This window comes from Macrosteles quadrilineatus, unplaced genomic scaffold (genome assembly GCF_028750875.1).
Source record: "Macrosteles quadrilineatus isolate MER2022 unplaced genomic scaffold, UCM_ALF_1.0 Scaffold_2__2_contigs__length_208266976, whole genome shotgun sequence".
In the NCBI taxonomy this organism is placed as follows: domain Eukaryota; kingdom Metazoa; phylum Arthropoda; class Insecta; order Hemiptera; family Cicadellidae; genus Macrosteles; species Macrosteles quadrilineatus.
In genome coordinates this window covers 92217419-92245227 of record NW_026542595.1, presented here as the reverse complement: position 1 = coordinate 92245227, position 27809 = coordinate 92217419, and the positions used below count along the sequence as shown (strand labels likewise).

The window sequence follows — 27809 nt, the reverse complement described above, 5'->3', positions numbered from 1 at the left end:
ATTTTACTTGCACCTATCTACCCCTGTGCAGGATATGGCTTAGTAGAGTGTCACTTCTGAGGAACACTCTCAATATTCTGAAGTTAGGTTGGATATCAACAAAGAAGTTACACCCCCCTTCAAGAAAGTCTCATTTCCATTCCGAAATCCACTTGTCTTATATCTTTGAATGAAAAGTTAGTTCCCGCCAGCAGGGAAGCTGTTTGAAGAGGATGTATAAAGAATAATTACTCATGGCACACTAATTAAATTCCTAGAGGTTTGTATAGATGTGGGCAGAGAACTGTGTTGGGGAGGTAAAGAATTATGTGCAATTCTTGGCATAACAGAAGGGCTTGCCATGTTTATTCCAAACCCAACCCACCCTCAATGAAAGGAATGAGGCAACATATTTTTGGCAGTAGTATTAGTGACGGACTTATTACTGGGCCGCGGCCTATGGGGCTGCAAGCAAAAAGGGGTGCAGCGATATGGTACACAATTTTTCCTTTTGAAAAAGAGTTCAAGTTTTTTTAAATTAATAATTTGCGCGATCACGGCAGGTGATGATGCTATTCATGTTATCGTGGGAAATGTTCACGATTTCTTCGTGATCGCTATGGTGTTGATGATGATGTTCTCTTGAACGCAGGAAATGTTCACGATTTTGTCGGGATCGCAAGGAAGTTCCATCAAGGGGCGGGGGTCGCTTCGCTTATGTTAATTTGGCCATAAAATAGGCAATGGTGAATGGTACATAGAGAAGAATACGCCATGTTTATTGAAGGAGCTATTATGAAGTTTATACATATATATTTATATAATAGTAATGATAATAACAAAATAAATATATGATCGACTGATTATCATAAATCTGTAGATGCCACGTACCTCTGTTTGATATAGACTAATGATGAACTATGATGCCACCCGTCTTTAAAATGTACATTCTCACATGGAATCTGTTCAGGGTCATAAACATTGATTATAGTGATATTTCTTCCGCGCCCTGTATACAAACAGTTATTGAAAAAAAAGGCAAAGTTTCAGCTGTGCTGTGATGAAAATGAAACACGCAACGTCGAACTCGAAACGAAACGTCAGAAACGTGTCAAGTCAAAATGATAATAATGTCACTGATATCGTCGTTTATGTTTTAATGATATGAATTTAGTGCATTCATCTCGTTAAATAGAATTCGCGTGTAAGTTGAATGTAAAATAGTTTAGCAGTAAATACTTAAAGAGTAAGCTCCCTTTTTTAACGTAAATGTCTCATTGGGATTTTGGTAATGTAGGCCTAACTAAATAGTAAGAAATATAACCTATTTTATCACAGTAACATTGTGTTAAAACTTTGACGTTTTCCAACTAAGCATTGGCCGCGTTACAAATGTTTTTATTGGTCGCAAGTGATTGATAAATCAATCAATGTGGTAATAATTCATCATGAAAATACAATAAAATAGGGTTTTAGCAAACATTTTTAAAGGTGAAATTTACTCATGCCTAGGCTACCTAGTGTTGTTAAAAGAATTTAAAGTGCCTATACCCATGTATATAACACACTCATCCATCTTTTTACAATCATTAATCATATAAACACATTCAGGGTCGGCGAGAGCCGTTACGGGCCTCTTATTTTCCTGATTTATTGTCCAGTTGCCTCTGTGGTGTTATTTTACACAAATAACAATACATCGGACATTAGACATTAGACATTAGACATTATTTATTTGCACATAACATTCTTTTAGATGTGATAACATATAGAACAGGTGCATTGTCAAAATTGAGCCTAGACTAGAAAAATACAAAGTACAAAGTAACAGGAAAAAATACCTAGCCAAATAATGTTAATACAGTACAGTAGTTAAGCAAATTAAAAACAAAAAATTAACTCAAGGGATGGTTATAAAATTCTTCCATTTTATAAAACGCACGTTCAAGGAGTCCATTTTTCAATGTTTCTTGAAACTTGTTTGAACTCATTATTTTATAATATACCGGTAGTTTATTATACATTTTTAAACCTGCATACAAAGGACTTTTTTCAAATAAGGTCAAACGGTGATTTGGTAATCTGAAAATTGTTTCGTTTCTTGTACTATAGTTGTGTGTGAATTTGAATGAATCCGGGAGGTTATTTTTTATATTGTGTATGTAGTTTAATAATTCAAATATGTATAGTCCTGTGAGTGTTTGGATTTTTAAATTTTGAAAATGTAATTTACAAGGACTTCTGGGGTGGGAATTAGTCATAATTCGGATGATTCTTTTCTGAAGTCTGAAAATAGATCCACTTTTCGGCTATCTAAAATGCTTGATAGTTTGTTTAGGCCTAATTCTCGTGCTCACGGTTGCAACTTTATTCACAGTCAAGACTTAGATTAAACAATTCAAGTCAAAAATCACTTGGTGAAGTAGAAAACCATTCTAAAATTTGGACTTAAGCAGATTAAACTTAAATGCACAGAAAAGATTTTACATTTGACCGGTCCGGGCCCCCTTCAGAACCGCGGGCCCCTTCCTCTGGCCCCTCTGCCCCACCCTCTAGCCGGCCCTGAACACATTCAAGTAACGTCTGCTAAGGAGCGCCTACACTCGTTCCTCACCTTTCTTGAACGTGGAGGACAGTTAACCAATGGCAAGTTAAAGTGTCAACTCTAATCAAATTATACATTAGGTGGCACAGTAACACCTAGACCTGGGACTGATTTCTATTATTTGTTTTTGATGCCCCCAAAGGAAAACAACCAGTAATAGTTTATCACTAAGCTATTAACATAAAAAAAATACTCCGTAACCTTCCTTGTGGCAGCGAGCCTAAGTACTTATCAAACCTAATGTTATTTATAATAAGTTTGAGGTAATACATCTAACATATTTTTAAAGAAAATATTTCAGTAAAGATCCACAATCAAGCAAATACCTATATACCTAAGTATTTGCTTAATCTGCAGGTTTGCTGTAGCGGAGGTATTCTGTTTTATTAGATTTTAAAGAATTTACAGAGAACACTTTATCACGTAGTTGACTTCTGTAAGTGATTACAACGGTAAGTGGTAGGCTAACTCACTCTTACTACACAATGCATATGGTCGCCATTTCAATGAAAAGTACCTATTAAAATAATAATTAGCTTTTCTGTCAGTGAGGCCAGAATTTTAATAACAGGCCATGCACATTGCACAGCAATATGTTTTTGGTTTGTCGGTTTGTGACAGTGGTCTTCAGCTTGACCCTTAGGAAATGGGTAACAATATTGTTCATAATATTTGTTATTTTAATTTTATAGATCCAACCATGAACTCATCGGAGAGTGAAGGGGATTTTGAAAGTGCCGATGAAGATCTTAATGATGATGATGATTGTAAAAGTCAAGAAGAAAATGATTGTGCTAAAACATCCACTAATAACGATCATATTGATGTAGAAGCAAGTAATAAAAATGAGAAAATTGCCTGTGAAACAATTTCATCAGTAAAGATAGATGACAAGTGTGGTAATCTTGATTTGAATGAAGAACCTTTTAGGAGTGATACTAGAGAAACAGTGCCAAAGAATGAGGATGATACAGAGAAAGCATCAAAATCAATCATATGTCAGACATTAACTACGAGTGAAGGTGAAAAAACTGTACCTGAAGTCAGGAAGTTGGATACAAAACTAAGTGATAAATCATCAGATTTTCAACAGGAAGAAGACAGCACATTGTCTGAAAAAGAAAACAATAAAAGATCAAATAGTCAGGAAAAGAAAAATAAGCCATTGAAACTTGGAACAAAGCTCCTACCAAAAGAAAATAAAACACAAGGTAATAATGATAGTGATTCTAACACAATAAAGAATGTAAACATCAAGGAGAACATTTCCATTTCTGAAGACGAAAACGTAAAATCATCACAAAAGTTTAATTTACCCGACGAAAAGAGTTTGGGAACGAATGACGGATGGGAAATTGAAGAGGATGGATGCATTTCCACTTCTGAAGAACTAAACATTGTTAAATCATCACAAGAGGTTCATTTAGCCGATGAAACTAATTTAGAAACAGGTGATGGATGGGAACTTGAAGAGGAAGACGGCTTTGAAATTCCAGCAACATTAACTAGTAAAAAAGGTGACATTGGGATTGAATACACACCAGAGCAAATAGTTGGAAGCGATCAAAATGCACCAAGAGATTTAAAAGCAGAAGTAAGTTAAATAATTAATTTTTTATGGAGAGAGTATTTCCGTTAAAATTTAAGGTAGGGCCTATTTTACTGTAGCCTAGCTTATGTAGCCAAAACCAAACCAAAATATTCTAGTATAGTACCATTGTAATAGTCAAAGATAGTACAGTGGAGTCCCAATAATCCGAACTTCGGTAATCCGAATGTCCGCTTAATCCGAAACAAAAAAATATATTTTTTATATTTTTTTATAAAAAAAATAAAAATTTTAAAAATTTTTTGAAAATTTTTTGAAATTATTTTTTATTAAACTTTTAACACAGTTAGCTGTACCTCGTCAAAGTATTCTGTAGCGGCCGGGCGAGATAGACTTTTTTTGTAAAGTATTTTAGTAAATATTTCACCATTTTTGTTATTAACATTTTTCATTTTCGTCCTGAGTTCCAATCCCGCCAAATCACAAATGGACTTTATTAAGTGATAATGCTGCAAACACTAGGTCTAGCCTTAAGTAATGTGAAAAACAATCCCGGGCTTGGAAAAAAAAAATAAAAAAAAAAATTGTTTAATCTGAAATATTTGGTAATCCGAAATGGGCCCGGTCCCAACCATTTCGGACTAACGGGACTCTACTGTACTTTAAAAACCCTCCCAGTTTCTTCCATTCCAATGTTCCGCAATGTTTATTCACAAAATATTTTGATAGCTACGACTTTTCATTAATTCATCTTAAGGACATTTCTGACTTGGCACTGGCTATGGACTAGTTTTCATGGTAAGACCTTCTGTATCCAATAGTCAATGGTAAGACTTAGTTAGGTTCAGAAAATCTTATCTTACTAATATTATAGGCCTAAATGTGAAAGTTTGTGTGTTTGTTTGTTTGTTTGTGTGTTTGAAGGTCAATCACGCATAAACCACTGGATGGATTGGGCTGAAATTTGGCATGATGATAGCTCCCATTCCCGATTAAAATATAGGCATATTCTTATCTCAAAAATCCCTTCGGGCTCCGCCCCAGTGACTCTGTAGTTCCCCATGTTAACCTTATGAGTATTCATATTTAAAGGGAATTAAAGAATTTAGTCAGCTGTTTCAACTAAAAAAGTTGGTTCTATGATATACAAAAGCATTAAAAAGTTATAAGATTTACCAACAGGGTGCAGCACTATATTTTTTTGCATTTATGTAAACAGCTAATTTGAACTAAGCAGCAACAAACAACTGTGATAAGCAATGAGAACTGTCAAAGTAGGATTGTTTACAGTTATGATTATGTTTTTAATGTCATGAATAATTTGTGATTTTTTAAATTTGTAATACTTTATTTTTCTTTATTGTTTAGGTGAAGAGGTAGAACATTATGGCTATGGTAGATGTGTAATACCATAGTATATTGTCAATTTAAAGAAGCAAATTTTATCAAACTTTGTCCTCCCCCATTGCAAACGCAAAGCTTGAGTATAACTGCAATAAACAATTTAAACTTATATGCCAACCCCGTACGAAGGACGGATACTCTGCTAGTATTCTTCATAATTTCAGGGGTTTTAAAGCCAAATATGGGACTTTTTCCGTCAATTCATTTTTAAGGGTACCTAAAATATTATTAGCCTATTAACTTACCACGGGCGTCGCCGCCATAGGGGACATGGGGGACGCGTCCCCCCCAATATTTGAAAAGTCAGTTTTGTAAATTTAAACGTACATTTCGTTCTTAAAACACTCAATGCCATAAATCAGACATCATCAATGTAGTTTGTATTAAACTTAATAAGCGATGGCAGGAGTAGTATTATATGTTCCACATAGATAAACTTTGTGGACAATAGCACAACGAATAAAACAATATTACACTATGGAAAGTTGTACGCATCATCAAATTTTTACAGCAGTCGCCTGTAGACATGCTAGGGCAAATGCTAGTGCCGAGCGCGCGAGCGAGGACGGGGAAACAGCTGATTTCCTGATGTTCCATACTACTAGTAGGCTAGTTTAGTTGAGAAATTGTCTGCTAGCCACTGACTTTACACAGGCATCAATCAGCAATCAGAGTACTACCAGTAAGCCTATTACCATTGATTATATAAATAATTGTGTTAAAGTTTATATAGTCAATGCTATTACTGAATTCGATACTACAGTATACATAATATTGTGACAGATCTATGAAATTGAGAAAAACGTAAGGTTAAAAAACATGTCTACTTGCTTGCATGAAATATAACAGGTGAAATGGAAAGTTTTAGGACAATTAGGCACAGTTCTAGCATTGACTATTGGATACTTCTATCCGTTAGAAATGTCTTTATAAAGTCACCAGACGGCTTTTAGGAGATATGGCTTCGTAGTCTACAGTAGGCCTATGTTTTGAAATTCATTATTACAATTTCGTCATAGTTTGATTTTTTAAATGTGTACTTGCTCATGACAGAGACAAATAATAGGTGAAATGAGAGATTTTTGGACAGTTGGACAGTGGACACATAGACATTAATAATGGATTTAGAAAGTCAGTAAACAGCTTTTAGGAGGATATGGCCGTAGCCTACAATATTTTTTTAGATTTATCAATGCAATCGTCATAGATAGTTTTAAAAATGTCTACCATACTTATTCATGACAAATAAATGAGGGAATGGGAGGTTTTGCACACAGTTCTAGTCTAGACGTTAAAACTGGCTGTAGAAAGTCACCCAACAGCTTTTAGGAGGATATGGCCGTAGTCAACAGTGTGTTTTGAAATTAATTAATGCAATCTTCATAGTTTAATATTAAAAATTTATATTTGCTCATGACAAACAACAGGTGAAATGGGAGTTTATGGACAATTGGGCACGGTTTTAGGTGTCAAAAATGGCTTTAGAAAGCCACCAAACGGCTTTGAAAATTCCAAATTTTCCCGGGGCAGGACCCCCGGACCCCCCTGCCTCATTGGGGGGTGCTCCACACCCCCCCAAACCCCCCGGTGGCCCCCCTAAAAAGGTCCTATATTTGTCCCCATCAAAGTTTTGATGCTGACGACGCCCATGTAACTTACATTATTCGGGTTAGGTGGGGCTGAGTTAGGTTAGGTTAGAACCGAGGCATAACCTAAACCTTAATTTTGGTATTGTTAAATAACTTCTTCATCAGATGATGATTGGAGTGTTCAATCAAAATCGATCACCACTTACCATCGTTTATGTATATTTACCGTCTTTTGAGTAACTGAATAAGCGTAAATATATGTTTTAAGTGTTATAAGACGTTTCTTTTATTTATTTAAAAATATAGTTCTATTGTTTTGTCTGTACAGTTGAACCTCTATAAGACGAATTTCAAGGGGTACGGGAGGTATTCTCAATAAAGAGGGTCGTTTTATCGAGGTTTAATGCTGCTGTTATTCTTCTTATAGAGGTTTCTCCTCGCTCCAAGGTTTCTTCTAACAATGACTGAGGAAGGAGGAGGGATGGGTGGGGGTTTCATGTTGAGACAAGCTTCTGTTTGTTTTGAAAACTACGTACTATGGAGGTTAAGATTATGATAAATTCGTCTTATAGAGGTCACGTTCGTCTTGTAGAGGTTTTGTGCTAAGAATATTCGTTGTATAGAGGTTAATCAGTCCTAGCCCATGTCACAAACAAATTCGTCTTATGGAGGTTTTTAACTTAATTACTACGTTGTATAGAGGTGTTTTAGCATTAACATATATGAAAATGTCAAGGGGATTAAAAAAAATTTGTTTTATCGAGGAATTCGTTTTATCGAGGTTTGTACAAACGAGGTTCAACTGTATTGGGTTAACACAGGTTATGAGCAACACAATTGATCTGAAAATTGCCTCATTGGACACCTAAAAGCATCGATCCACCCAAATAGTGAATTAGCGGATAAGGTCCCGAGTATACATTTGTTCTAATTATTATTTATGTGTAGGCTAGCTGTTCTTACTTGTATGTTTCCAGGAACAGAGCTGGGGTGGGTGGGGAGGCTGGGGGGTCAGCTCCCTGTTGTCTACTGCTTCTGGAACTGTAACTTCATTCTCCAGCCAAGTAACCGCTGGACTCTCCACTGTCATAGAGACCACAGTAGGTGCCCCAGACCCAGCTTCCCTAGCAAGGGATCAACTCTCTCAAAGGGATGAACAAGGTAGGCATGGAAACAATACATTTCTATAGCACCTAATGATCCTCTTTCCCTAACAGTGGTATCAGCTCAACAAAAAACATCTTGGTAGCATGAACTAGACGGTTTTGGTTGGGTGGGCTCAATATTAGTTTGCTTTGAAAATTAGGCTATCGATTTTCAAAATTAATAATTGTATAGGCCTACTACAATCGGTTCATACAATCCTTGTACAGTAGAACCCCTCATATCCGACCATGACGGGACCGGGTCGGAGTCAGAAGGATCAAAAGGATATCGGTAGGAGCATAATTTGTGCTCTCGGGGACATTGGTAATTGTCTCCCGTGACCACGGCAACAGCCATGAGCATCTTGCTCTCTCTGCTACATCAATAATTGTCTCCTGCGACCGCGGCATCACCCGCAACCATATTTTGGGGTCTTGGCAAAACCGGGGGTAATCGTCTACGGCAACCCCGGAAACAGCCGTTAGCATATCTTACGCTCTCCGGGACATTGGTAATCGCATCCCGCAATCGCGGCAGCACCCGTAAACATGTCCTGCAGTCTCGGCGAAACTGGCGGTAATCGTCTCTAGCAACCTCGTCATCAGCCATGACATAGATAAAACATACTCCCTTACTAGATTTGCCATCCTTATTGAACAGCTGAAGCCAATTGTTAGTTCTGTACGTCGTACTATAGAGGTTGTGTTTTTTTTACTATTTGTATCTTGTTATTTCAGTCATAACCTGGTTTATCCAAATACAACAATCTAATCCTAAACAATAACAACTAGTCTCCTAGTTATGTAAACACATATCATAAAAATAACCTTAATAATAATAGAAACAAAATTTTGTCTACACGAGCCATCAGTGTTGACATGAACTAGATACGAAAAAAAACTTCAAAATTTACAATGGGATGACAAGTCTACTTGTGTTGCTTAGTCTATGGCCGTAAGCGTATCTTACAGGCCCTCAAAATCAGTAATCGTCTCCGACAGTTGTGATCGTCTGCCGTGATTACGGTTACATCCGTGATTGACCTTTCCGTTAATCAAACACGCTCGGCGTTCTCCTCCCCCAATACAGGAAACAAGTAGATGGTCGGACACTAGGTATATCATGAGGAGTCGGTTATGCCGAGGTCAGATATGAGGGGTACTACTGTAAATTATCTTCTGCAATAGCGGTGAAATATGGAACATCTTCAGCTATTAAGGCTAAATCACATTATCTTTTGTAATCATGTCAAAATCGTAAAAGTCGTATACACAGTCACAACGATGTAATAATCATTTTCTGCATCCCAGCAAAACGCCCTCTATGGTCAAAATCGAAAACACCTTTGGCAGTCATGACAGAATTGTGAACATCTTCAGCTATCACGGTGAAACCGAGAAAATCTTCCAAGGTATTCGCAAACTCGTTATTAGGCCTAATTACAGCTTTCACAAACAATTTGTGAACCTCTTCTGTCATTGGAGTCTCCTGTGATCGTAGCTAAAGTGTGAACATCACTTGCGATCAAGATGAAATTGTATTTTTTTATCCCCCACAGACCCCTGATATAAACCACACATAATATTTAAACTTAAAGCGTTAAATGTACCACTTTAAAATTCAAATTTTGATGCTGATCTGTTGGATATTTGCAAAAAGGTGTTTTTACAGTGTGATTCCAAGGCTACGATTGTGGCTGACTGACACTATATGATTTGCTGTGAACTTGATTCCATTAAGGAATTTGATTCTGGTTTATATTAGCCTACTTTTCTTCATTATTTCAGTAATTTAACGTGAATTGTCAGAAAGACTGCTTTAGAAGGTAGAGCTCAGGATAGGCTACATGTTTTATAGTCGTTTCTTTCAAAGTTCATGTTTGTTGGAGTTGTGCTATCATACAAACAATGCCTTTTAAAACACTATAGCATCCCTCTTTTTTTAATTCGTAATTTTCGAGATAAATCAATGAGACCACTCTTTGGAAATTTTCTGGTATAGGATTGGACAGGTTATCTAAACATTTTACGTAGGTACAATGTTGTCAACAAATGTTTTAAACTGTTGTCTCATAATCTGGCGTTAACATTGATTAAAATAACTAGCCTACTGTAAACAGATGTTTAAAACGCAATGAGGAAAACCGAATGTCAAACAGTGAAAAAACGTATTAAATGTTTTCAACAAAAATCTGAATTTTTTGGATTGTTGAAAACTTTTGTTTTAAATATGTGTTGTTGTGAACTCTGGTGTAAACATGGTTTTGGTTTTTGGATTTTACATTTTCATAGGGAAACTACCTAAAAATATCCAAATACAACTCCTTAATTATCCATATGGCTTTATAAGTACGAACATTAGAGAGTTAATTGAAGAAATTAGCATTGTAACGCTTTGTAGGAGAACCAGCTAGAAGTGAAGATGGCTACGGAGGATTGGGCTCGATCATGTCTGGAGTCAGCTTTCTCGGAAGTTCAGTGATCAACCGAGGCCTAGACACGTTAGAGACAATCGGCAAAAAGACCATGGAAGTTCTTCAAGAAGGAGATCCAGGATTGAAAAAGAAGCGAGCTTTGCTTTTCCAAGATGAGGACAAGCCTATTTTGTCTCAAGTAAATACAAATAGTTTGGTATTGATACAGGCTATCCATTTAATCATGAATATACGTGAATTTTGTCAGTTTGGATTCTATGTTGTTGAATAGGCTCCTTTATGAGCAAAGCCAGGAAAGTACAGTAGCCGTAGCATCATGTTGGAGAAACAGGCCCTTTAGGTTGTCTCCTGCACTTGGGGATACATTTGATACAAAATATGTTACAAGTTGGCTTTATGCTATTTACTTTTAGTTTGATTAACTTGTAACTAATCGCTATCAATAATTCATTAGTTACGTGAATTGTGTAATCTTTAAAACTAAAAAAAATTTGTTTAAAGCATGCAATAATGGTCTAACTAAGGTTTTGTAAATATCTTATATTTTTATTTAGTTAATGTCTTTATGAAAGAAGTACATAATATCTTTTATAGATTTTGAGAGAGGCAAAAGAGAGAGCAGACAACAGTGATAAGGAAAAGGAAGAGAAAGAAGCTGCAAGAAAAGTTCATTATGAATCTCTTTTTGATGACTTTCAAGGTATGTAAATTTCTGTTGGCTATTAAGCTCAGTTAGTTTCCTCCACATAATATTAAGTTGAGTTAGTGGGAAAAATCTATAAATTAATTTGAAACTGTTTTTCTTTGTCTCCACTAATTTGAGAGAACAGCTGGGTGTAGAAACTCAGCAGAGGTGTCTAATGAAAGGTCTTGGTCTGTAGATGAACCATTAAAAGAGAAACGAGGTAAATTCCCTTGGGGCCCTGCCCCTCTGGCCTTTAACATTCCTTTCCCATGTTATTCTTATGGAGAAAAAATCTGTATTTTTGTCACAGCTAATTTGAGTCAACGCAGAGTGAGTTCAAAAAAGTTGCAGTCTCTGATGCAGTCGTGTAGTAAACCTCTGTTGAGGGATCTAGAGGAGACTGTCACAACAATGTTTCTTATTGAATCGTTACCTTTGGCAGGTATGGTCCACTTGGAAGCGCTGGAGATGTTGTCGACGTAGACAAATGACAAATGACAAATGCTTTATTTAAGCTGCCCTGAGTTAGACCAAAGGTCCACTCTTCCCCCAGGACAGGTGAGTTAAAGTTGCAGTCTCTGATGCAGTCGTACAGTGGACCTCAGTTGAGGGATCTACAGGAGACTGTCACAACAATGTTTCTTATTGAATCTTTACCTTTCCCTTTGCTAGGTATGGTGCACTTGGAAGCACTGGAGATGTTGTCGATACAGAGTGAGTTGAAGTTGCAGTCTCTGATGCAGTCGTACAGTGGACCTCAGTTGAGGGATCTAGAGGAGACTGTCACAACAATGTTTCTTATTGAATCTTTACCTTTTCCTTTGCTAGGTATGGTCCACTTGGAAGCGCTGGAGATGTTGTCGATACAGAGTGAGTTGAAGTTGCAGTCTCTGATGCAGTCGTACAGTGGACCTCAGTTGAGGGATCTAGAGGAGACTGTCACAACAATGTTTCTTATTGAATCTTTACCTTTCCCTTTGCTAGGTATGGTCCACTTGGAAGCACTGGAGATGTTATCGACACAGAGTGAGTTGAAGTTGCAGTCTCTGATGCAGTCGTACAGTGGACCTCAATTGAGGGATCTAGAGGAGACTGTCACAACAATGTTTCTTATTGAATCTTTACCTTTCCCTTTGCTAGGTATGGTCCACTTGGAAGCGCTGGAGATGTTGTCGAAACAGAGTGAGTTGAAGTTGCAGTCTCTGATGCAGTCGTACAGTGGACCTCAGTTGAGGGATCTAGAGGAGACTGTCACAACAATGTTTCTTATTGAATCTTTACCTTTTCCTTTGCTAGGTATGGTCCACTTGGAAGCACTGGAGATGTTGTCGACTCAGAGTGAGTTGAAATTGCAGTCTCTGATGCAGTCGTACAGTGGACCTCAATTGAGGGATCTAGAGGAGACTGTCACAACAATGTTTCTTATTGAATCTTTACCTTTCCCTTTGCTAGGTATGGTCCACTTGGAAGCGCTGGAGATGTTGTCGACACAGAGTGAGTTGAAGTTGCAGTCTCTGATGCAGTCGTACAGTGGACCTCAGTTGAGGGATCTAGAGGAGACTGTCACAACAATGTTTCTTATTGAATCTTTACCTTTGCTAGGTATGGTGCACTTGGAAGCACTGGAGATGTTGTCGACTCAGAGTGAGTTGAAATTGCAGTCTCTGATGCAGTCGTACAGTGGACCTCAATTGAGGGATCTAGAGGAGACTGTCACAACAATGTTTCTTATTGAATCTTTACCTTTCCCTTTGCTAGGTATGGTCCACTTGGAAGCGCTGGAGATGTTGTCGACACAGAGTGAGTTGAAGTTGCAGTCTCTGATGCAGTCGTACAGTGGACCTCAGTTGAGGGATCTACAGGAGACTGTCACAACAATGTTTCTTATTGAATCTTTACCTTTTCCTTTGCTAGGTATGGTCCACTTGGAAGCACTGGAGATGTTGTCGACTCAGAATGAGTTAAAGTTGCAGTCTCTGATGCAGTCGTACAGTGGACCTCAGTTGAGGGATCTACAGGAGACTGTCACAACAATGTTTCTTATTGAATCTTTACCTTTTCCTTTGCTAGGTATGGTCCACTTGGAAGCACTGGAGATGTTGTCGACTCAGAGTGAGTTAAAGTTGCAGTCTCTGATGCAGTCGTACAGTGGACCTCAGTTGAGGGATCTACAGGAGACTGTCACAACAATGTTTCTTATTGAATCTTTACCTTTTCCTTTGCTAGGTATGGTCCACTTGGAAGCACTGGAGATGTTGTCGACACAGAGTGAGTTGAAGTTGCAGTCTCTGATGCAGTCGTACAGTGGACCTCAATTGAGGGATCTAGAGGAGACTGTCACAACAATGTTTCTTATTGAATCTTTACCTTTCCCTTTGCTAGGTATGGTCCACTTGGAAGCGCTGGAGATGTTATCGACACAGAGTGAGTTGAAGTTGCAGTCTCTGATGCAGTTGTACAGTGGACCTCAGTTGAAGGATCTAGAGGAGACTGTCACAACAATGTTTCTTATTGAATCTTTCCCTTTGCTAGGTATGGTGCACTTGGAAGCACTGGAGATGTTGTCGACACAGAGTGAGTTGAAGTTGCAGTCTCTGATGCAGTCGTACAGTGGACCTCAATTGAGGGATCTAGAGGAGACTGTCACAACAATGTTTCTTATTGAAACTTTACCTTTGCTAGGTATGGTGCACTTGGAAGCACTGGAGATGTCGACTCAGAGTGAGTTGAAGTTGCAGTCTCTGATGCTGTCGTACAGTGGACCTCAGTTGAGGGATCTAGAGGAGACTGTCACAACAATGTTTCTTATTGAATCTTTACCTCTGCTAGGTATGGTGCACTTGGAAGCACTGGAGATGTTATCGACACAGAGTGAGTTGAAGTTGCAGTCTCTGATGCTGTCGTACAGTGGACCTCAGTTGAGGGATCTAGAGGAGACTGTCACATCAATGTTTCTTATTGAAACTTTACCTTTGCTAGGTATGGTCCACTTGGAAGCACTGGAGATGTCGACTCAGAGTGAGTTGAAGTTGCAGTCTCTGATGCTGTCGTACAGTGGACCTCAGTTGAGGGATCTAGAGGAGACTGTCACAACAATGTTTCTTATTGAAACTTTACCTTTGCTAGGTATGGTGCACTTGGAAGCACTGGAGATGTCGACTCAGAGTGAGTTGAAGTTGCAGTCTCTGATGCTGTCGTACAGTGGACCTCAGTTGAGGGATCTAGAGGAGACTGTCACAACAATGTTTCTTATTGAATCTTTACCTTTCCCTTTGCTAGGTATGGTCCACTTGGAAGCGCTGGAGATGTTGTCGACACAGAGTGAGTTGAAGTTGCAGTCTCTGATGCAGTCGTACAGTGGACCTCAGTTGAAGGATCTAGAGGAGACTCTGTCACAAGTGAGGGACTTGTGTGAACTAACAGAGGAGGATGAGGAAACTGAAGCACTCACTGCACAACAGTTCGCTGACTCCATCTCAGAGTGTTTCCTCGGTCTGAAAATAAAGATGACCCCAGCAAAAATAATAAAGGTGAGCACCTAAAGTAAGTTATCAAAGAACATGCAGTGTTTAGGTGAGATGGGGATGCGACGGACTAAGGATCCATAGCATCGACGTTAAGTGTTCGCTGCTACTAAATTTTGTCAATACAGTTCACTTTTGTAGTGTATCAGCTCACCCCTTGCTCTAGATACATTCCATGCACAGGTGCGAGGCTTATTTGGACGGGTAAATGTAAGAATAGAGGCTGCCAACCTCTTAGAAAAAGCTTTTATCTGTGGCGTTGTTTGTGATAATGTAGGGCTCATCAACTTAATGTAAATTAGGCTGCAACTTACTTTATTACATGGCCACAACGTTGGCACCCCAGGGTGTATATGGTTTAAAAGATAATAAATAAACTGACTTGGAATGAAAGACATGAAAGTTTTGTTACCAACTAGAACTGTTGACTTTTACATACAGAAGTAAACATCCCATTAATATGGACTAGCTGGTCCCATTTATGTACTCAAAAAGAATATGATTGAATAAGCAACTCACAGAGTATATACTGTAATTGTATTTTCTTCTTTATTTTTTGTTACTGAGATAGTTGATGCGAAATAAAAGTTTACAATAAGTTGACCTGGTAAAAATACCTAATTTCTAATACCTTTCTTGTTCCCAATTCTATTCTATTGATTTTCTCTACTGATTCTACTTTACCCTACATATTTTTCTCTAAAGCTATTCATTGCTCAGAACAGAGATTGGAATTTCAATTCAGGATATGACAACTCACTGAATGAAGGATCTTCTTGTTACTCTTTAACTTCACACTATCAACTATTAAATACGAATAAATTACATATTTTATCACTAAACTTACATGATTTCACTTGTACAGGTGAATGAAGAGATATGTACGAGACTACAGCAGCAGCAGTCAGCAACTGTAGTGAACGAGACGGCCATCTTGTCTCTGGCAGAGTTGACGGCTGCGGCCATGGAGTGCTTCCACAAGAGTGCGGAGCTGGTGATGGCAAAGTCCATCCACAATACAGCGGATGAGGCTGATAGCTATTTGCAGTAAGTAACGCGAGGATGTGATGAACCACCCTATGTAGACCAGCTATAAGCCGTCTAGTGTCTGGTAGTAGATTTTTTATTCAAATAAGTCATCCTCTCTCTGAGCTCAATCATTTGTGTTATTTTTCAAACCCTTATTCTCTCTTAGTCTTTTTCACTGAGATAGTTGATGTGAAATAAAACATTATGGTCTAAAATAAATGTTCCATGTAAGGACTTAAGTATAGTTTTGTGAAATATTAAAACAAAAATGTTATTGTTACAGATAAATTTAATTTGTACTTTCTCCCCCTATACATAGTATATGGAGAAAATATTGTTTTCGTCAAAATATTTGAGTTCAAGTTTTGAGTAGATACATCAGTCCAAAAAAGTGATTTTTGAAGTTATGTCTCTGTGTGAGTATGTGTGTGTGTCTGTATGTGTATAGAGCTACAGACCACACCTTTGGTTAGATTAGGAGATTTGGTATGTAGGTACTAATCAATGGTATCTCCAGGTGTTTTTTAATTTTTTTGGAATTTTGATTTTTAATGGTGATTTGCCCATAAAAACCCATAAATTAACAGAAAAATCACATTTTCTCTAAAACAGCCTGAATGAGTTTGATAAAATATTACTATGTTATAGTTCTTTAAATTCTGAACAAAATGGTATAACTCCCATTTCCATAAAAATTATGGTTCAAAAGTTGTTGTAACTTAAGTTATTTTCCCATAAAATCCCATAAAATAAAGGAAAATCAGATTTTTGAAAAAACCTGTTTTGATTAAAATTATTATGTTTTATGGTCCTTATAATTCTAAATAAAATAGTGCATCCCCCCATTGTTGTAAATATTACGGTTCAAAAGTTATTGCAACTTTTTGTGATTACCCCTATAAATAAATATTATTACCAATGATAAAGGTTGTTGACAAGCTAATAGGAGAAAGTATTTGTCAGATTGCTGATACAGTTTATTTACTAAACAATAGTTAGTTACCTTCCATATTCATGCAATCAAGGCTCCACTGTTAATAGTATTCACATTCAAATATTGATTTTGTTCCAGATTAACCAAGCACATGTGTGCCAGGGTCTCGGCTGTGGCCAATGACTTCACACAACTTTTGACCAAAAATGACCCAATCGCCAACAGCTCGTTGATCACCAATATATTCCTTGAGGTAAGTTGCATCAGAGTGTCTAGTTTATTTTAATTGTAAAATTCAAGACTAAATACCAGGCTTTTCAAGACTAGTTTTTTTAACAATTGATGTGTCAATACCAAAATATATAAATTCTCGATTCTTGACACCGATACCAATTTTCATAGTTTAAACAAAGTTTCTAAATAATTTGGTTATACTACACTAACCCCTGTCTTTATGTCATAAAATAATTTTAATATGATGGGGTGTTTTTCAAGTAAAGAAAACTATGCAGCAATGAAGAATTTCAACTAGCCAATTTGAGTTTTTTTGGGTCATGAAAATCTTCCACGGCCGTTTAGACAATATCATCGTCTTCCGCGTTCATGGCAAAAACATTATCTATGGCCGTGTAGACATCTTCACCGTCTCCCGCGGTCACGGAAACTTCATCGTCGTCTCCCAAGGTCACGGAAACGTCACCATCATCTCCCACGGTCTCGGAAACGTCCTCATTGTCGTTTGCGATCGCAGCAAAATTAATATTCATTATGTAATTTGTCACATCAAATTGGATTTTAATTTTCAAATCAAATTGGGCATTAAAATTACATAAAGTATACAAATGTTGTCAATGGCCATTGCAATATCTGAACAAAAGCAAATTTTTATAATCACTTTGAAAGTGAAAACCTATAGTTTCTACCATCACATGGTATCCGAGTTTGTGTGTTTAAAATGGCACATGAGTTTCTTCAGGAGCTCTCCACAAAGTTACCACGAAGCCATGAACATTAATAATAATTTACATGGCACTTAATTATTCGGAAAGGTAAACATGAACTTCTTTGATGCAGTGTCATATGTATTTATTACCCAAATAATATAGAAATGGTTATTGGTTTTTATTGAGTTTTGTCTAATAGCGGCTGTGTTGTATTACTTACTAAAGAATGTTACATTTTTCAGGCATCAAACAGCTGTTCATACATAAAGAATGCTTGCCAACTGTTGGTTCCCATTCTACAAGTAGGGGCTGTAGCTTCATGAGACCTCTTCAATGTAAATATTCCTTGTTATAAATGATTGTGAAAGGGCCATTCTGTTTGGACATTTAAAACTTTCAAGTTTCTACAACGCAATTTTGTATGTGTCGTGGATTATAGTTGAATTCAAAGTGATACAAAAATGCCAAATCATAATGGTCCTTTTCTAAAAGCAAGGCAAGGTGCTAAGGTAAACACATTTGAATTGTGGGTAAAAAAAAAATAACTAAAAGGGTTGTTATACAGTATGAAAGATATTTTTATTAAGTGTAGATTGTAAGAAAATATCTCTTGAAAAGTACAAGGCATATTTATAAAGATTAAAAACTTGGTGGGCTGATCTCTGTACTTTAGGCACAACTTTTTTTATTTAATGGTTTGTATCAATCATACCTTTTTTGCTTATGTGATGTGGTTAGAAACAGAATCTCAATTAAAACCCAAAGGACCATTGTAAATTAATTATGAAGATTGTTTGATTGGATCATAAAGATTGATTCAAGCTCTTGCCTTGCTTGACCTACCCTACACAGCTTTTATACAACTCTATATCGTGATATGAATTAGTTTTGTGATATTTTGTGAATAAAACCATGCTACATCCTAAACAACCTTATTGTGTTCGCCTTGTCCTTGTCTTCATTTGATTGTGTTTTTTTAGCAAATTGCCCATATAGGCTTTTATTGTAGGTCTCACAGCAGGACATTGACCGGGGACCGCTTTACTTAAATAAGTTGGCAACACAAAGATATTACGACTACGAGCTGGTGCAGTGTTTCCCATTTCGTTCAATGTTTGAATTTAACCTAACAAAAAAATGTGTTGTACAGTGTTTGAAAGACTAATTATTTATTTAAAATATAATGTGTGAAACGACACAAGTGCAAACTGCCTTTGCTGCACTCAAGAAACATTTCTCTCATGTGCAGAAAAGTGCCACTTCGCCTACTAGTTACACAAATAACTATTGTAGGCTATAGATAGAAAAAATTATATGCTTAATAAAGCCTTGTGGTAAAACAAATGTTACAGAGAAAATTTAAAAAGTTGTTAATTTATAATTCACAAGTAATTTCTATGGAGAATAAGAATAAGTGATATGGTCTGGTTGGCTAGTTTTGGAACATATAATTTGATCACATTTGGTAAATTTATTTCATACCAAGCTATAAACTTGTTGCTACCAAAACACACTTTACGCTAGCTATTCATAGTGGCAGCAAACCTAAGTATACTCATTAAATCTGGTGTTATATATACAGGAATAAACCTGACATGAAGGAAATATGTTAGTGAAAATCCGATCAGGCAAACAGAAATTAACTTAATCTGCAGGTTTGCTGCAGTGGGGTTTTCAGATATGTTTTGCTTTAATTATTTTTTTTTATTAATTGAATTAAGAACAGATCTGTACTTATTCCCTTGTCCGTGCTAATACAGAAAGTAAGCTAGGCAATTCTGGTAAAATAATAGGGAAAGTAGGATGGTTTAAATTCAAATGAATCTGAGTAGTTAATTGTCAATACGATAAATTGAATAAAGCATATACAGTAATTGGACTCTGCCATTGTCAAATTGAGATCTAAGGTTTCATAGGCTTCTTTTACGATAAACTTTAAGGTCTTCAGCTAACTGACAAACCAACCTTGAGAAATAGGAGAAATAATGAAGATTTATTAAACGCTTAACTAATTTTATTTACAATGTGTTTGATTTCATGTACAGCGATTATTGCAAAAATTGTATAAGGCAAAGAATTCTAAATTTTCATCCAATTATGAAAATAGGTTTTAATTCTAAGAATAATAAAATATTTAAAATAATTGAGTATTGAATACTTATTTAATAAAGAATTAAAACACTTCTTTTGCAGGTAAATGTTTGTTATCGTTAAATGTTGTATTTCCGATCTTCAAAGTATAAACACCAAGCAAAATATAATAGTTTAACAAAATAACACTTAGATATTCAAAAATGTAAATGTAATTTAATATAAGAAAAGCTTAAAAACTGTTCTGATGAACTGATACTTAACAGTATTTAAAATAATGAGCATGTTGATTGGGCCTAATATTAATTCATACAATTAATATAATACACAAATAAAACACGATTTGAAATTGTAATATCAATATAAGCTAATTGTAGTTTGAGAATGTAACATAGAGCAAAAGGGCTTAGGTTTTTAGGATTTTTATTGAGGATAGCAGGCTTACCTGAATGGTAGATTAAAAACTGGCACAAGAAACACAACACAAAAAAAAAACATTGTGTTCAGAATATGGTTTTGTGTTTCTTGTGCAAGTTCAGATAAGCCTGCTATTGTCACAAAAAATCATAAGTGTAGTTTTAGATTTTTTCTGTTTTTGTACTCAATTATAGGCTTCCAGGATACACACAAATTACTGTAAATCCGTTAAGAAATAAATTGGTTACGGTTTCAAGTATAATTTAATTGAACACTTTATTTTTGTATAATTATGGATAGTAAAATTAGTCGACTACTAGAGCCCTGCTAAGCCCAAATGTTAACGCAAACAAGAATTGTGACATGAAATATATATGATGGACGAGTATGTTGTATTTTTGTGTAAAAGAAACCTTTGTTCATAAATTACATTAAAATTGAGCTTGTATATGATAAAATATATATAATCCTTTAAGTATAGTATTAGTAAATATGAGTAATTTTCATAGAAAAAGTGAATACTTAAAGATGTGAGTACTTAAAAAAGTTCATAATATTTGTTCAGATTTCAAATCACAAATTAACATTTTTACACTATTGTACGTCTACAGGAATGTGCAATAATATTTTTAAGAACAAATCCAAACAACAAATCAGCACATAAAAATGTAAATACTGATAGGAAGGCACAGTGAGAAAATTTCAGCAAACACTTAATAAATAACGGTACAGCTATTTACACACGACTAGATAACATTAAATAAGATAGGCACAATATTAAAAGGCATTCTTGAGGCACCTCAATTGATAATATTTAACATTGTCTTGCCTTAATTAAGTACACAAATATAGTTCAAAACATCCCCGATAATGATGGTTGTAATGATGCTTAAATACATGCATACTTCAGTTAAAGTTTTTAATACATTTTCAGGAATAGACTACATAAAAAACTTATTATTGTTCACAACATAAATTTAGACTCTTGGGGAGTAAAATATTAGTAACTTTAACTTTTTAATCCAAAATACTCTTGAAAGAACCTATTTTCTAAGAAATTATGTATTGTCAAACTGACTAGAACATTTCTTAGCGAACCATAGAAAGTTATTGTAGTTCATTGAAGGCGAATAGAAACAAATATAGGATTATTGTCCGCCACTCAAAATATCCCACGTTTGTAGCAAGAAATTTTGTAATTTTAACAAGAAACAATATTACTTATTGTGGTTATAAAAAAAGGCTTGAGTAAAGCTTTGATATGTTATGAGAGACGGTGAAATTGAGATAAAGATAAAATACATGTCTTATACAATGTACAGATTCGATAGGCACTGATAAGACACTGAACACTATCAGAATGTGGGAAAACGGGCCAAAGTGCTCATCACGTCTACATTTTAAAGTACAGATGTGTACATATGTTAAAAAATAAGTACTTCTACTAAAAGTAACATCAATTCAAACATTTGAGAAAGGAAATCAACTAGACAAAGAGGTGGGCAGCAAAGTCACAAAGTTCAGTCTTACATTACAATTTAAGATCTAATTTCAAACCCAGGGTTTCCACTCAAACTTGAAAATTAAATTCTCCATTTCTTCGGGGTTTTTCAAGGTTATATTTACATATTTTTTGTGAAGTTGATAAGAGTAGCATGATATCCTTGCGCTTGATAAGCCATGCTCGAACTGTAAACACCTACTTTCCAGCCATGAGTTATACACTATTACATCACAATTTTGACAAGGTTAATGTACAATTTATCCATAAGTATTATTTATTCAAATTTCAAACATTAACTATCCATGCGTTTAAAATTTAACTGAATATTTTCCAAAAGGACTTTGAAGACAACATTTTAAAGCTGCAAAATTTTTGATTTAAAATTCACGATATTTCCATGATTGCACGTGATTCTGGAATCAGTATAGGAAACTGCTCAATCGGGTTTTGAAGAATCAAGGATAGAAATTTGTTAATTTAAAATCAATAGCTCAATCCAGGTGTTTTTAACGGTTGACCAAATTCACAGATTTGAGGTTTTCAAGGTTGAGTGGGTACTCTGAAACTATAACCATCGGATGATGGTTAGTGAATTTCCTATACAATTATTTGTATAACTACACTATTACGAACCCAATCCACTAGTAAGATTATGTCTATCCAAGATTACTCTAAAGTATCTAAAGTCTATTCTTTGAAATTTTACAATGACTGGAATGGATGAAAACAGAGGCTATTCCATATGAGCTTTTTATAATTAAATCTCATAAAATTACCACCAAATTCAGGCTACTATGTGAAACGTCTAGTCTAAACATCTAAAATTCAACATCGAACAAATTTTTAAATGCTACACAACCCTTTATATTGTGTTTGAAATCAAGCATTCATTTAGTCAACAAGATCATATTTATTATCTGAGCAATACAAAGAAATTTCACAGACTTGAAAAACTGTGCCTTTTACATGCACATATAAAACACTTCTTAAGATAACTTATGATATCTTATAATATTATTTAACTGTATTTTTATAGTGATTAACAGTATAAATAACCGTTTAAATTATACCAGTACATTTGTTCGGCGATTTACTGATAAGAAAGTTTTTTTTTCATTGTTTTCAAGTTTTAAAAAAAATAAAAATATTCAAGTAGACAATTATAACTTTAAAGGTGTTTGAAGAAGGGCTTGAAGCTAACTAAAGTTACAACTTTAGCCTACATTTCAAGTTGGAAATAGTGTAACATTTTATAAAACGTTAACTATTAGGAATTTATATTATATCCTACTTCCATTAAAATCATTCCTTATATACATATAAAAATAATTAAAATGCTTATTTTTAATAAGCTCAATTAAAAAGATTGACAGCATCAACAAGGAGTAAAACAAGAACTTTTATCTCATTGAACATGCAAATAAATGGTGAAGTGTGATCAATCCCATTTACAATATCAAATTTCACATGCAAGTGTCTTAAATACAGCGTGTTGTGCAGTATAAACACATTACTGAATCACTTAAATACAGAGAGTAATAAGAAAATGATGCTTTTAGTTTTTACGCTATAGGAAATCACGTGGCACAAATTGTTTTTGGATCTTAAAAAAGTAAAATACATATATTACATTCTATAAAGAATGAATGTAAAAACAGATTTTCAAAAAGTATTGTACATTCCATTACAAAGAAAAAAGTCGTAGTGTATAAAATTAAGTTGGCATTTTCCAGATTGTTTCAAGAATTTGCTTTAAAGATGTCCTTCTGATGTTCAGCCATGTATGAAATTAAACTTTTCTTTACATAAAAACAAACGAAGGAAATACTTGGCCAACTATACATTTTATTCTTTTAAAGAATTTCAATATGGTGATAAATAGTAACAATACTACTGTGATGATTAAGCTCACAGTTAAAAGTTTAAAGCAAATATATTGTCTAGAATAACAGAATGTTTAAACAGTAGTGTATTTATTCTGCCGCAAAACCACAGATCTTTCTTCCATGTTCATCAGTCGAGGCTAAAGAGGAAACTAAGATTAATTGCAGGTAACAATGAAATGTAACGTAGGAACATACACAAGCTTTGGCTTGTTGTACAAATGATAGAAATGTCACCGGTGATAAAAAACATATTTGGTTCCAATGATTATACACCAAATCAGCTAAGTAAAAGTTCCACAGTAAAATAACTAAAATAAATAACTAAACGATTGTCTTGAGATGACAAAACAGATCTCTCAGTTGACTCCATGGTGATACATAAAATCTCTCTTGGACCTGAAAATATCAGTCAATGGTTAACTCACAAAACAATATAATAAATACTCAAAACACATTAAGGCAAAGGGACATAGAGCACAAGGGGGCCTAGATTATTAGGATTTTTTGAGAGGATAGCAGGCTTACCTGAATGGGAAAGGGTCCAAACTGGCACAGGAAATACAAAACATAAGAACATGCACTTTCAACTAAGGAAGAGGGAGTTTTCTACATGTCCAAAATGGTCTTTTGTGTTTCCTGTGCCAGTTTGGACTCTTTCCCATTCAGGTAAGCCTACTATCCTCTCAAAAATCCTAAAAACATTTCCTAAGGTAGTTTTGTTGGTGAAAGACTCTAGGCCAATATTTTGAGTAGTTTAATAAAGAGGATAGCAGCTAGCTTCCCTTAGAAGTACAGGTAGGCCATGAAACACACAAAATTCACATAAAACACAATATTTCATTCCCTGGGAGACTTTGTCAAGTATAGAGAAAGAGAGTTCACAAGAAATATATAAATACACATTTTAATAAATAGTTCTTTTGGCCTCTTTGGACATCAAAATTAAAAATAAATCGATCCCGAGTCTAGGTCTTACTATACGGTAATAGCTATTTCCCAAGAGGGAATTTTGTCAAGGACTAAAAATGTCTAGGACTCCTCAAATGACAAAATGCGGCACTACTGTCAGATACTGCTAACTGCCTGAAAACCATGAAATTCCTCCACTGATTTTATCTCATGAAAAATTCAAGATCTAAAAATGATTTTTGTATCATAACTGAATTTTAAAGTACTCAAAACTAAGGCAATAGTAAGGTTCTAGTTTCAATTAAAACAGTTGTTAGTGCATTACCAATTCACTCGCAGGCCAGTTTGCTGTCAAAGCTACTAAGTGCAATTGCGAACGCTTGCAGTGGACACAGAGGGTAGCGATAGTCCATGGTGAACACATCTTCAGCTATCCGGCCAAATTGCATTACGATGTAGTCCACTGCAACAATAACTCATGAGAACAAAGAACTTGGTAGTGACAATACAAACACTTGTAGAATTAACAACATTTAACATGTTAAAAAAATAACCAAATGAATGAAAAACACAAGGCTAATGAAATCATAATGTCAATCAATAATAGTGCCTCACTTGTGTTAATAATTATTTAAGTTTTTAATTGTAACTAATTTTATGTTTGTTGCGTTCATTGTTATGGTTTTCTGTAATAATTAATGTTTGAGCCTTTAACCATGCCATTATGGGAAAAATCTATTACTGCTTTTGAAAGTAATGTATAATTGTTCATTTCTAATTATGAAATAATAAATTGCAAAATAAAATTACCATTCTTTGAGAACCTGAGAATTTTGTCAGTTATTTCTACACACAACTGAAAATTTCAGGAAAAGACAGTATTTATCATTGTTATACCAATGATATAGCAATGAGTATAGACCTAGCAATTACTAATATTTACATTCTATCTCTTAGTTGCATGAAAAAATCCTGCACCTACCATCAGAGTCGTGGACTATTTGAAAGTTCTTGACGGACGCCTGAGTGACGCGGCCGTGGAAGTTGAGTACGTAGCTTTGTGTATCATCATTCCACGCTGGCGTCTTATTGTGAAGTTCTATCAGGTTGTCCATGTTCTTGTTCCTCCAGCATTCTGAAAGTGATAATTATGATGAAACCTCTAAAAATTAGGGAGTGTGCATGAATGAGGTAAGTGATCAACTTCTCAATCCCCATCCATCTTAACAAGTTAGTTTTCTTCGTGTTTAATCGATAGACATCATTGTCAACTCACAAATTATCACAAGAAACAAAATATAAACTCTAAAATAAAAACTGTTTTTCAACATAATCGTGTAGCCAACCTGTTAATAGTCTAATTAGAGATAGTAGAATGAAGATGAAGAAAGGTACATAACCTATGTTTTAGTAGGCCTATGTTTTTAAGATACAATGTAGGTAGTTCTCACCTAATAATGTCTCCTGGTCATCCACAGGTGTTATCTTGACTCGTTGGTGATCCTGAGTCATACCTGGTAGAACTATTGTCATTTTCCTCGGACCTTTGAATCCCAACACATTTGTATCCTGCACAATAAGTTTGTGTTAATTATATGATAGATTAATGTTTAGTATGCTTAAGAAATATTTAAACGTAGGCTAGTTTTTTTGTTTTTTTTTCCAATAAAAGAACTAGACCAGGATTTTGATTAGTTTTTTGTAGTACCTATTGATTTGGAAAAGTATGCTCATTTCATAGCTTGAGTTTTTAAAAGGAGAGGTAAGACGAGAACAATTTTCTCCTGGTGAAGAATATAACTGATTTTCTAAACAAGGAATAGATTGATCCAAATAGTAATGATTAACAAAATCTCATCTTCTCCCAGATTTATTTTCCAACAACCACTTCGCAGTAATAGATACACTATAATAAACGTTCGCAAAACATTACTTAAATTTTCTATAATATAGGCTTTCTTCAGATATATTAGTTAAACACTATTTTTCTTTAAAAAAACCAAACCAACAACCAAAAGCTGAGTACTGGGAGTGTATGTGTATAATGTGCAGAAACTAACGTAAACTACAGCAGCAAGTTCCTGGCGAGCCTTGATGTCGTCGCGAGGACCGATGGACCGAGGAGAAGAGCCGTTGTCAAACACTGTGAAGTGTGTGCCGAGCAAGTTACTGCGCAGCTTGCCGATGTACGCCTCTCCACCACGAGACAGGTCGGTGGGGTCTGTGGATATCAGGTAGTTGCTTGTAGCACTTTTCTTTCTCTTCCTCCCGGCCAATAAAAACACCTATGATAAAAATCAAGTTAATACAGTAGATGTTTGCTAATCCAGAACATTTGGGGCTTCGATGTTAATTTTATTAGTTATAGTTTCGGTTAAGTTATTATTGTCACTACATTCCAGTCTTTGTAATTTCTGCATTGTAAGATGTTGAGGGAAGAAAGAATCTTGATTCAATTTTATTCAATCCAAATTATACACAATAAAATACCATAGAACAAGGTCTGTGTTAACGATAAGTTAGTGATGAGACAAATGGGTTATTTAGCCTACTCGAGTAAAATGTACTGTACTCAATTATTTTTATACTTGTACTTGAATTGTACCTAGGTATGATTTACTACTTTAAAGGAATAATAATAAAAAGGCTACCTAATCTAGTCATCATTGGGTAAACACTAGCGCTGCAGACCTGTAGTGCCCTATACCGACTCCAATCCTCACATAGGCCTACTCAGCAATAAGCGTTGTTGACTAATAGTGATAATTTTTTAAACAGTGGCTGAATATTCATTCAACTTATTAAATAAACTGTTACCTGCTCAATACCCTTTAATTTTGTCAGATGACGACCGGTTTCGTGACGATGGTCACATCATCAAGGTCGATCCTCGTAGAACCATTAAATACAGGGTGAGTCAGTGAAACGGGCCATTTTTCGGTAAGTATTAAAAAAAGGTCAAACATCATAACATCGACGTATTCATTAAAAAACATAGTAAATGAGTGGAAGTTTGTGTTGAACCAACAAAACAAGCATCAAGTCTTGAAAATAATATCAGAGTCAACTCCTTAAACTTTGACCAGGCAATATCCCCAATCCATGTCAAGGGAAGAAACGGTACACCAAACCGTAGCTTTATTGAACTGGCCATTTGTGAAGTGCTTGTGGACCAAACAA

At 35.4% G+C, this 27809-nt stretch overlaps 1 protein-coding gene across 1 annotated transcript; it reads left to right on the top strand.

Annotated features, from left to right (window-relative positions):
* The first annotated feature begins 1047 nt into the window (after positions 1–1047).
* LOC128987833 (protein FAM114A2) lies at positions 1048–18752 on the top strand. The gene is made up of 9 exons (XM_054408870.1): positions 1048–1183; positions 3277–4178; positions 8104–8287; positions 10673–10884; positions 11301–11406; positions 14671–14921; positions 15781–15962; positions 17017–17131; positions 18065–18752. Exons 2-9 carry the CDS (start codon positions 3285–3287, stop codon positions 18143–18145), a joined length of 2025 nt encoding a protein of 674 aa, XP_054264845.1. The 5' UTR covers positions 1048–1183; positions 3277–3284; the 3' UTR covers positions 18146–18752.
* The last annotated feature ends 9057 nt before the right edge of the window (positions 18753–27809 follow it).

Excerpts from the sequence above, each read along its gene's own strand:
- LOC128987833 (XM_054408870.1), top strand. The coding sequence starts at position 3,285 with ATGAACTCATCGGAGAGTGAAGGGGATTTTGAAAGTGCCGATGAAGAT. Across the intron at positions 10,885-11,300 it reads ACAAGCCTATTTTGTCTCAA|ATTTTGAGAGAGGCAAAAGA; the intron begins GTAAATACAAAT and ends TATCTTTTATAG. Across the intron at positions 11,407-14,670 it reads TCTTTTTGATGACTTTCAAG|GTATGGTCCACTTGGAAGCG; the intron begins GTATGTAAATTT and ends TCCCTTTGCTAG.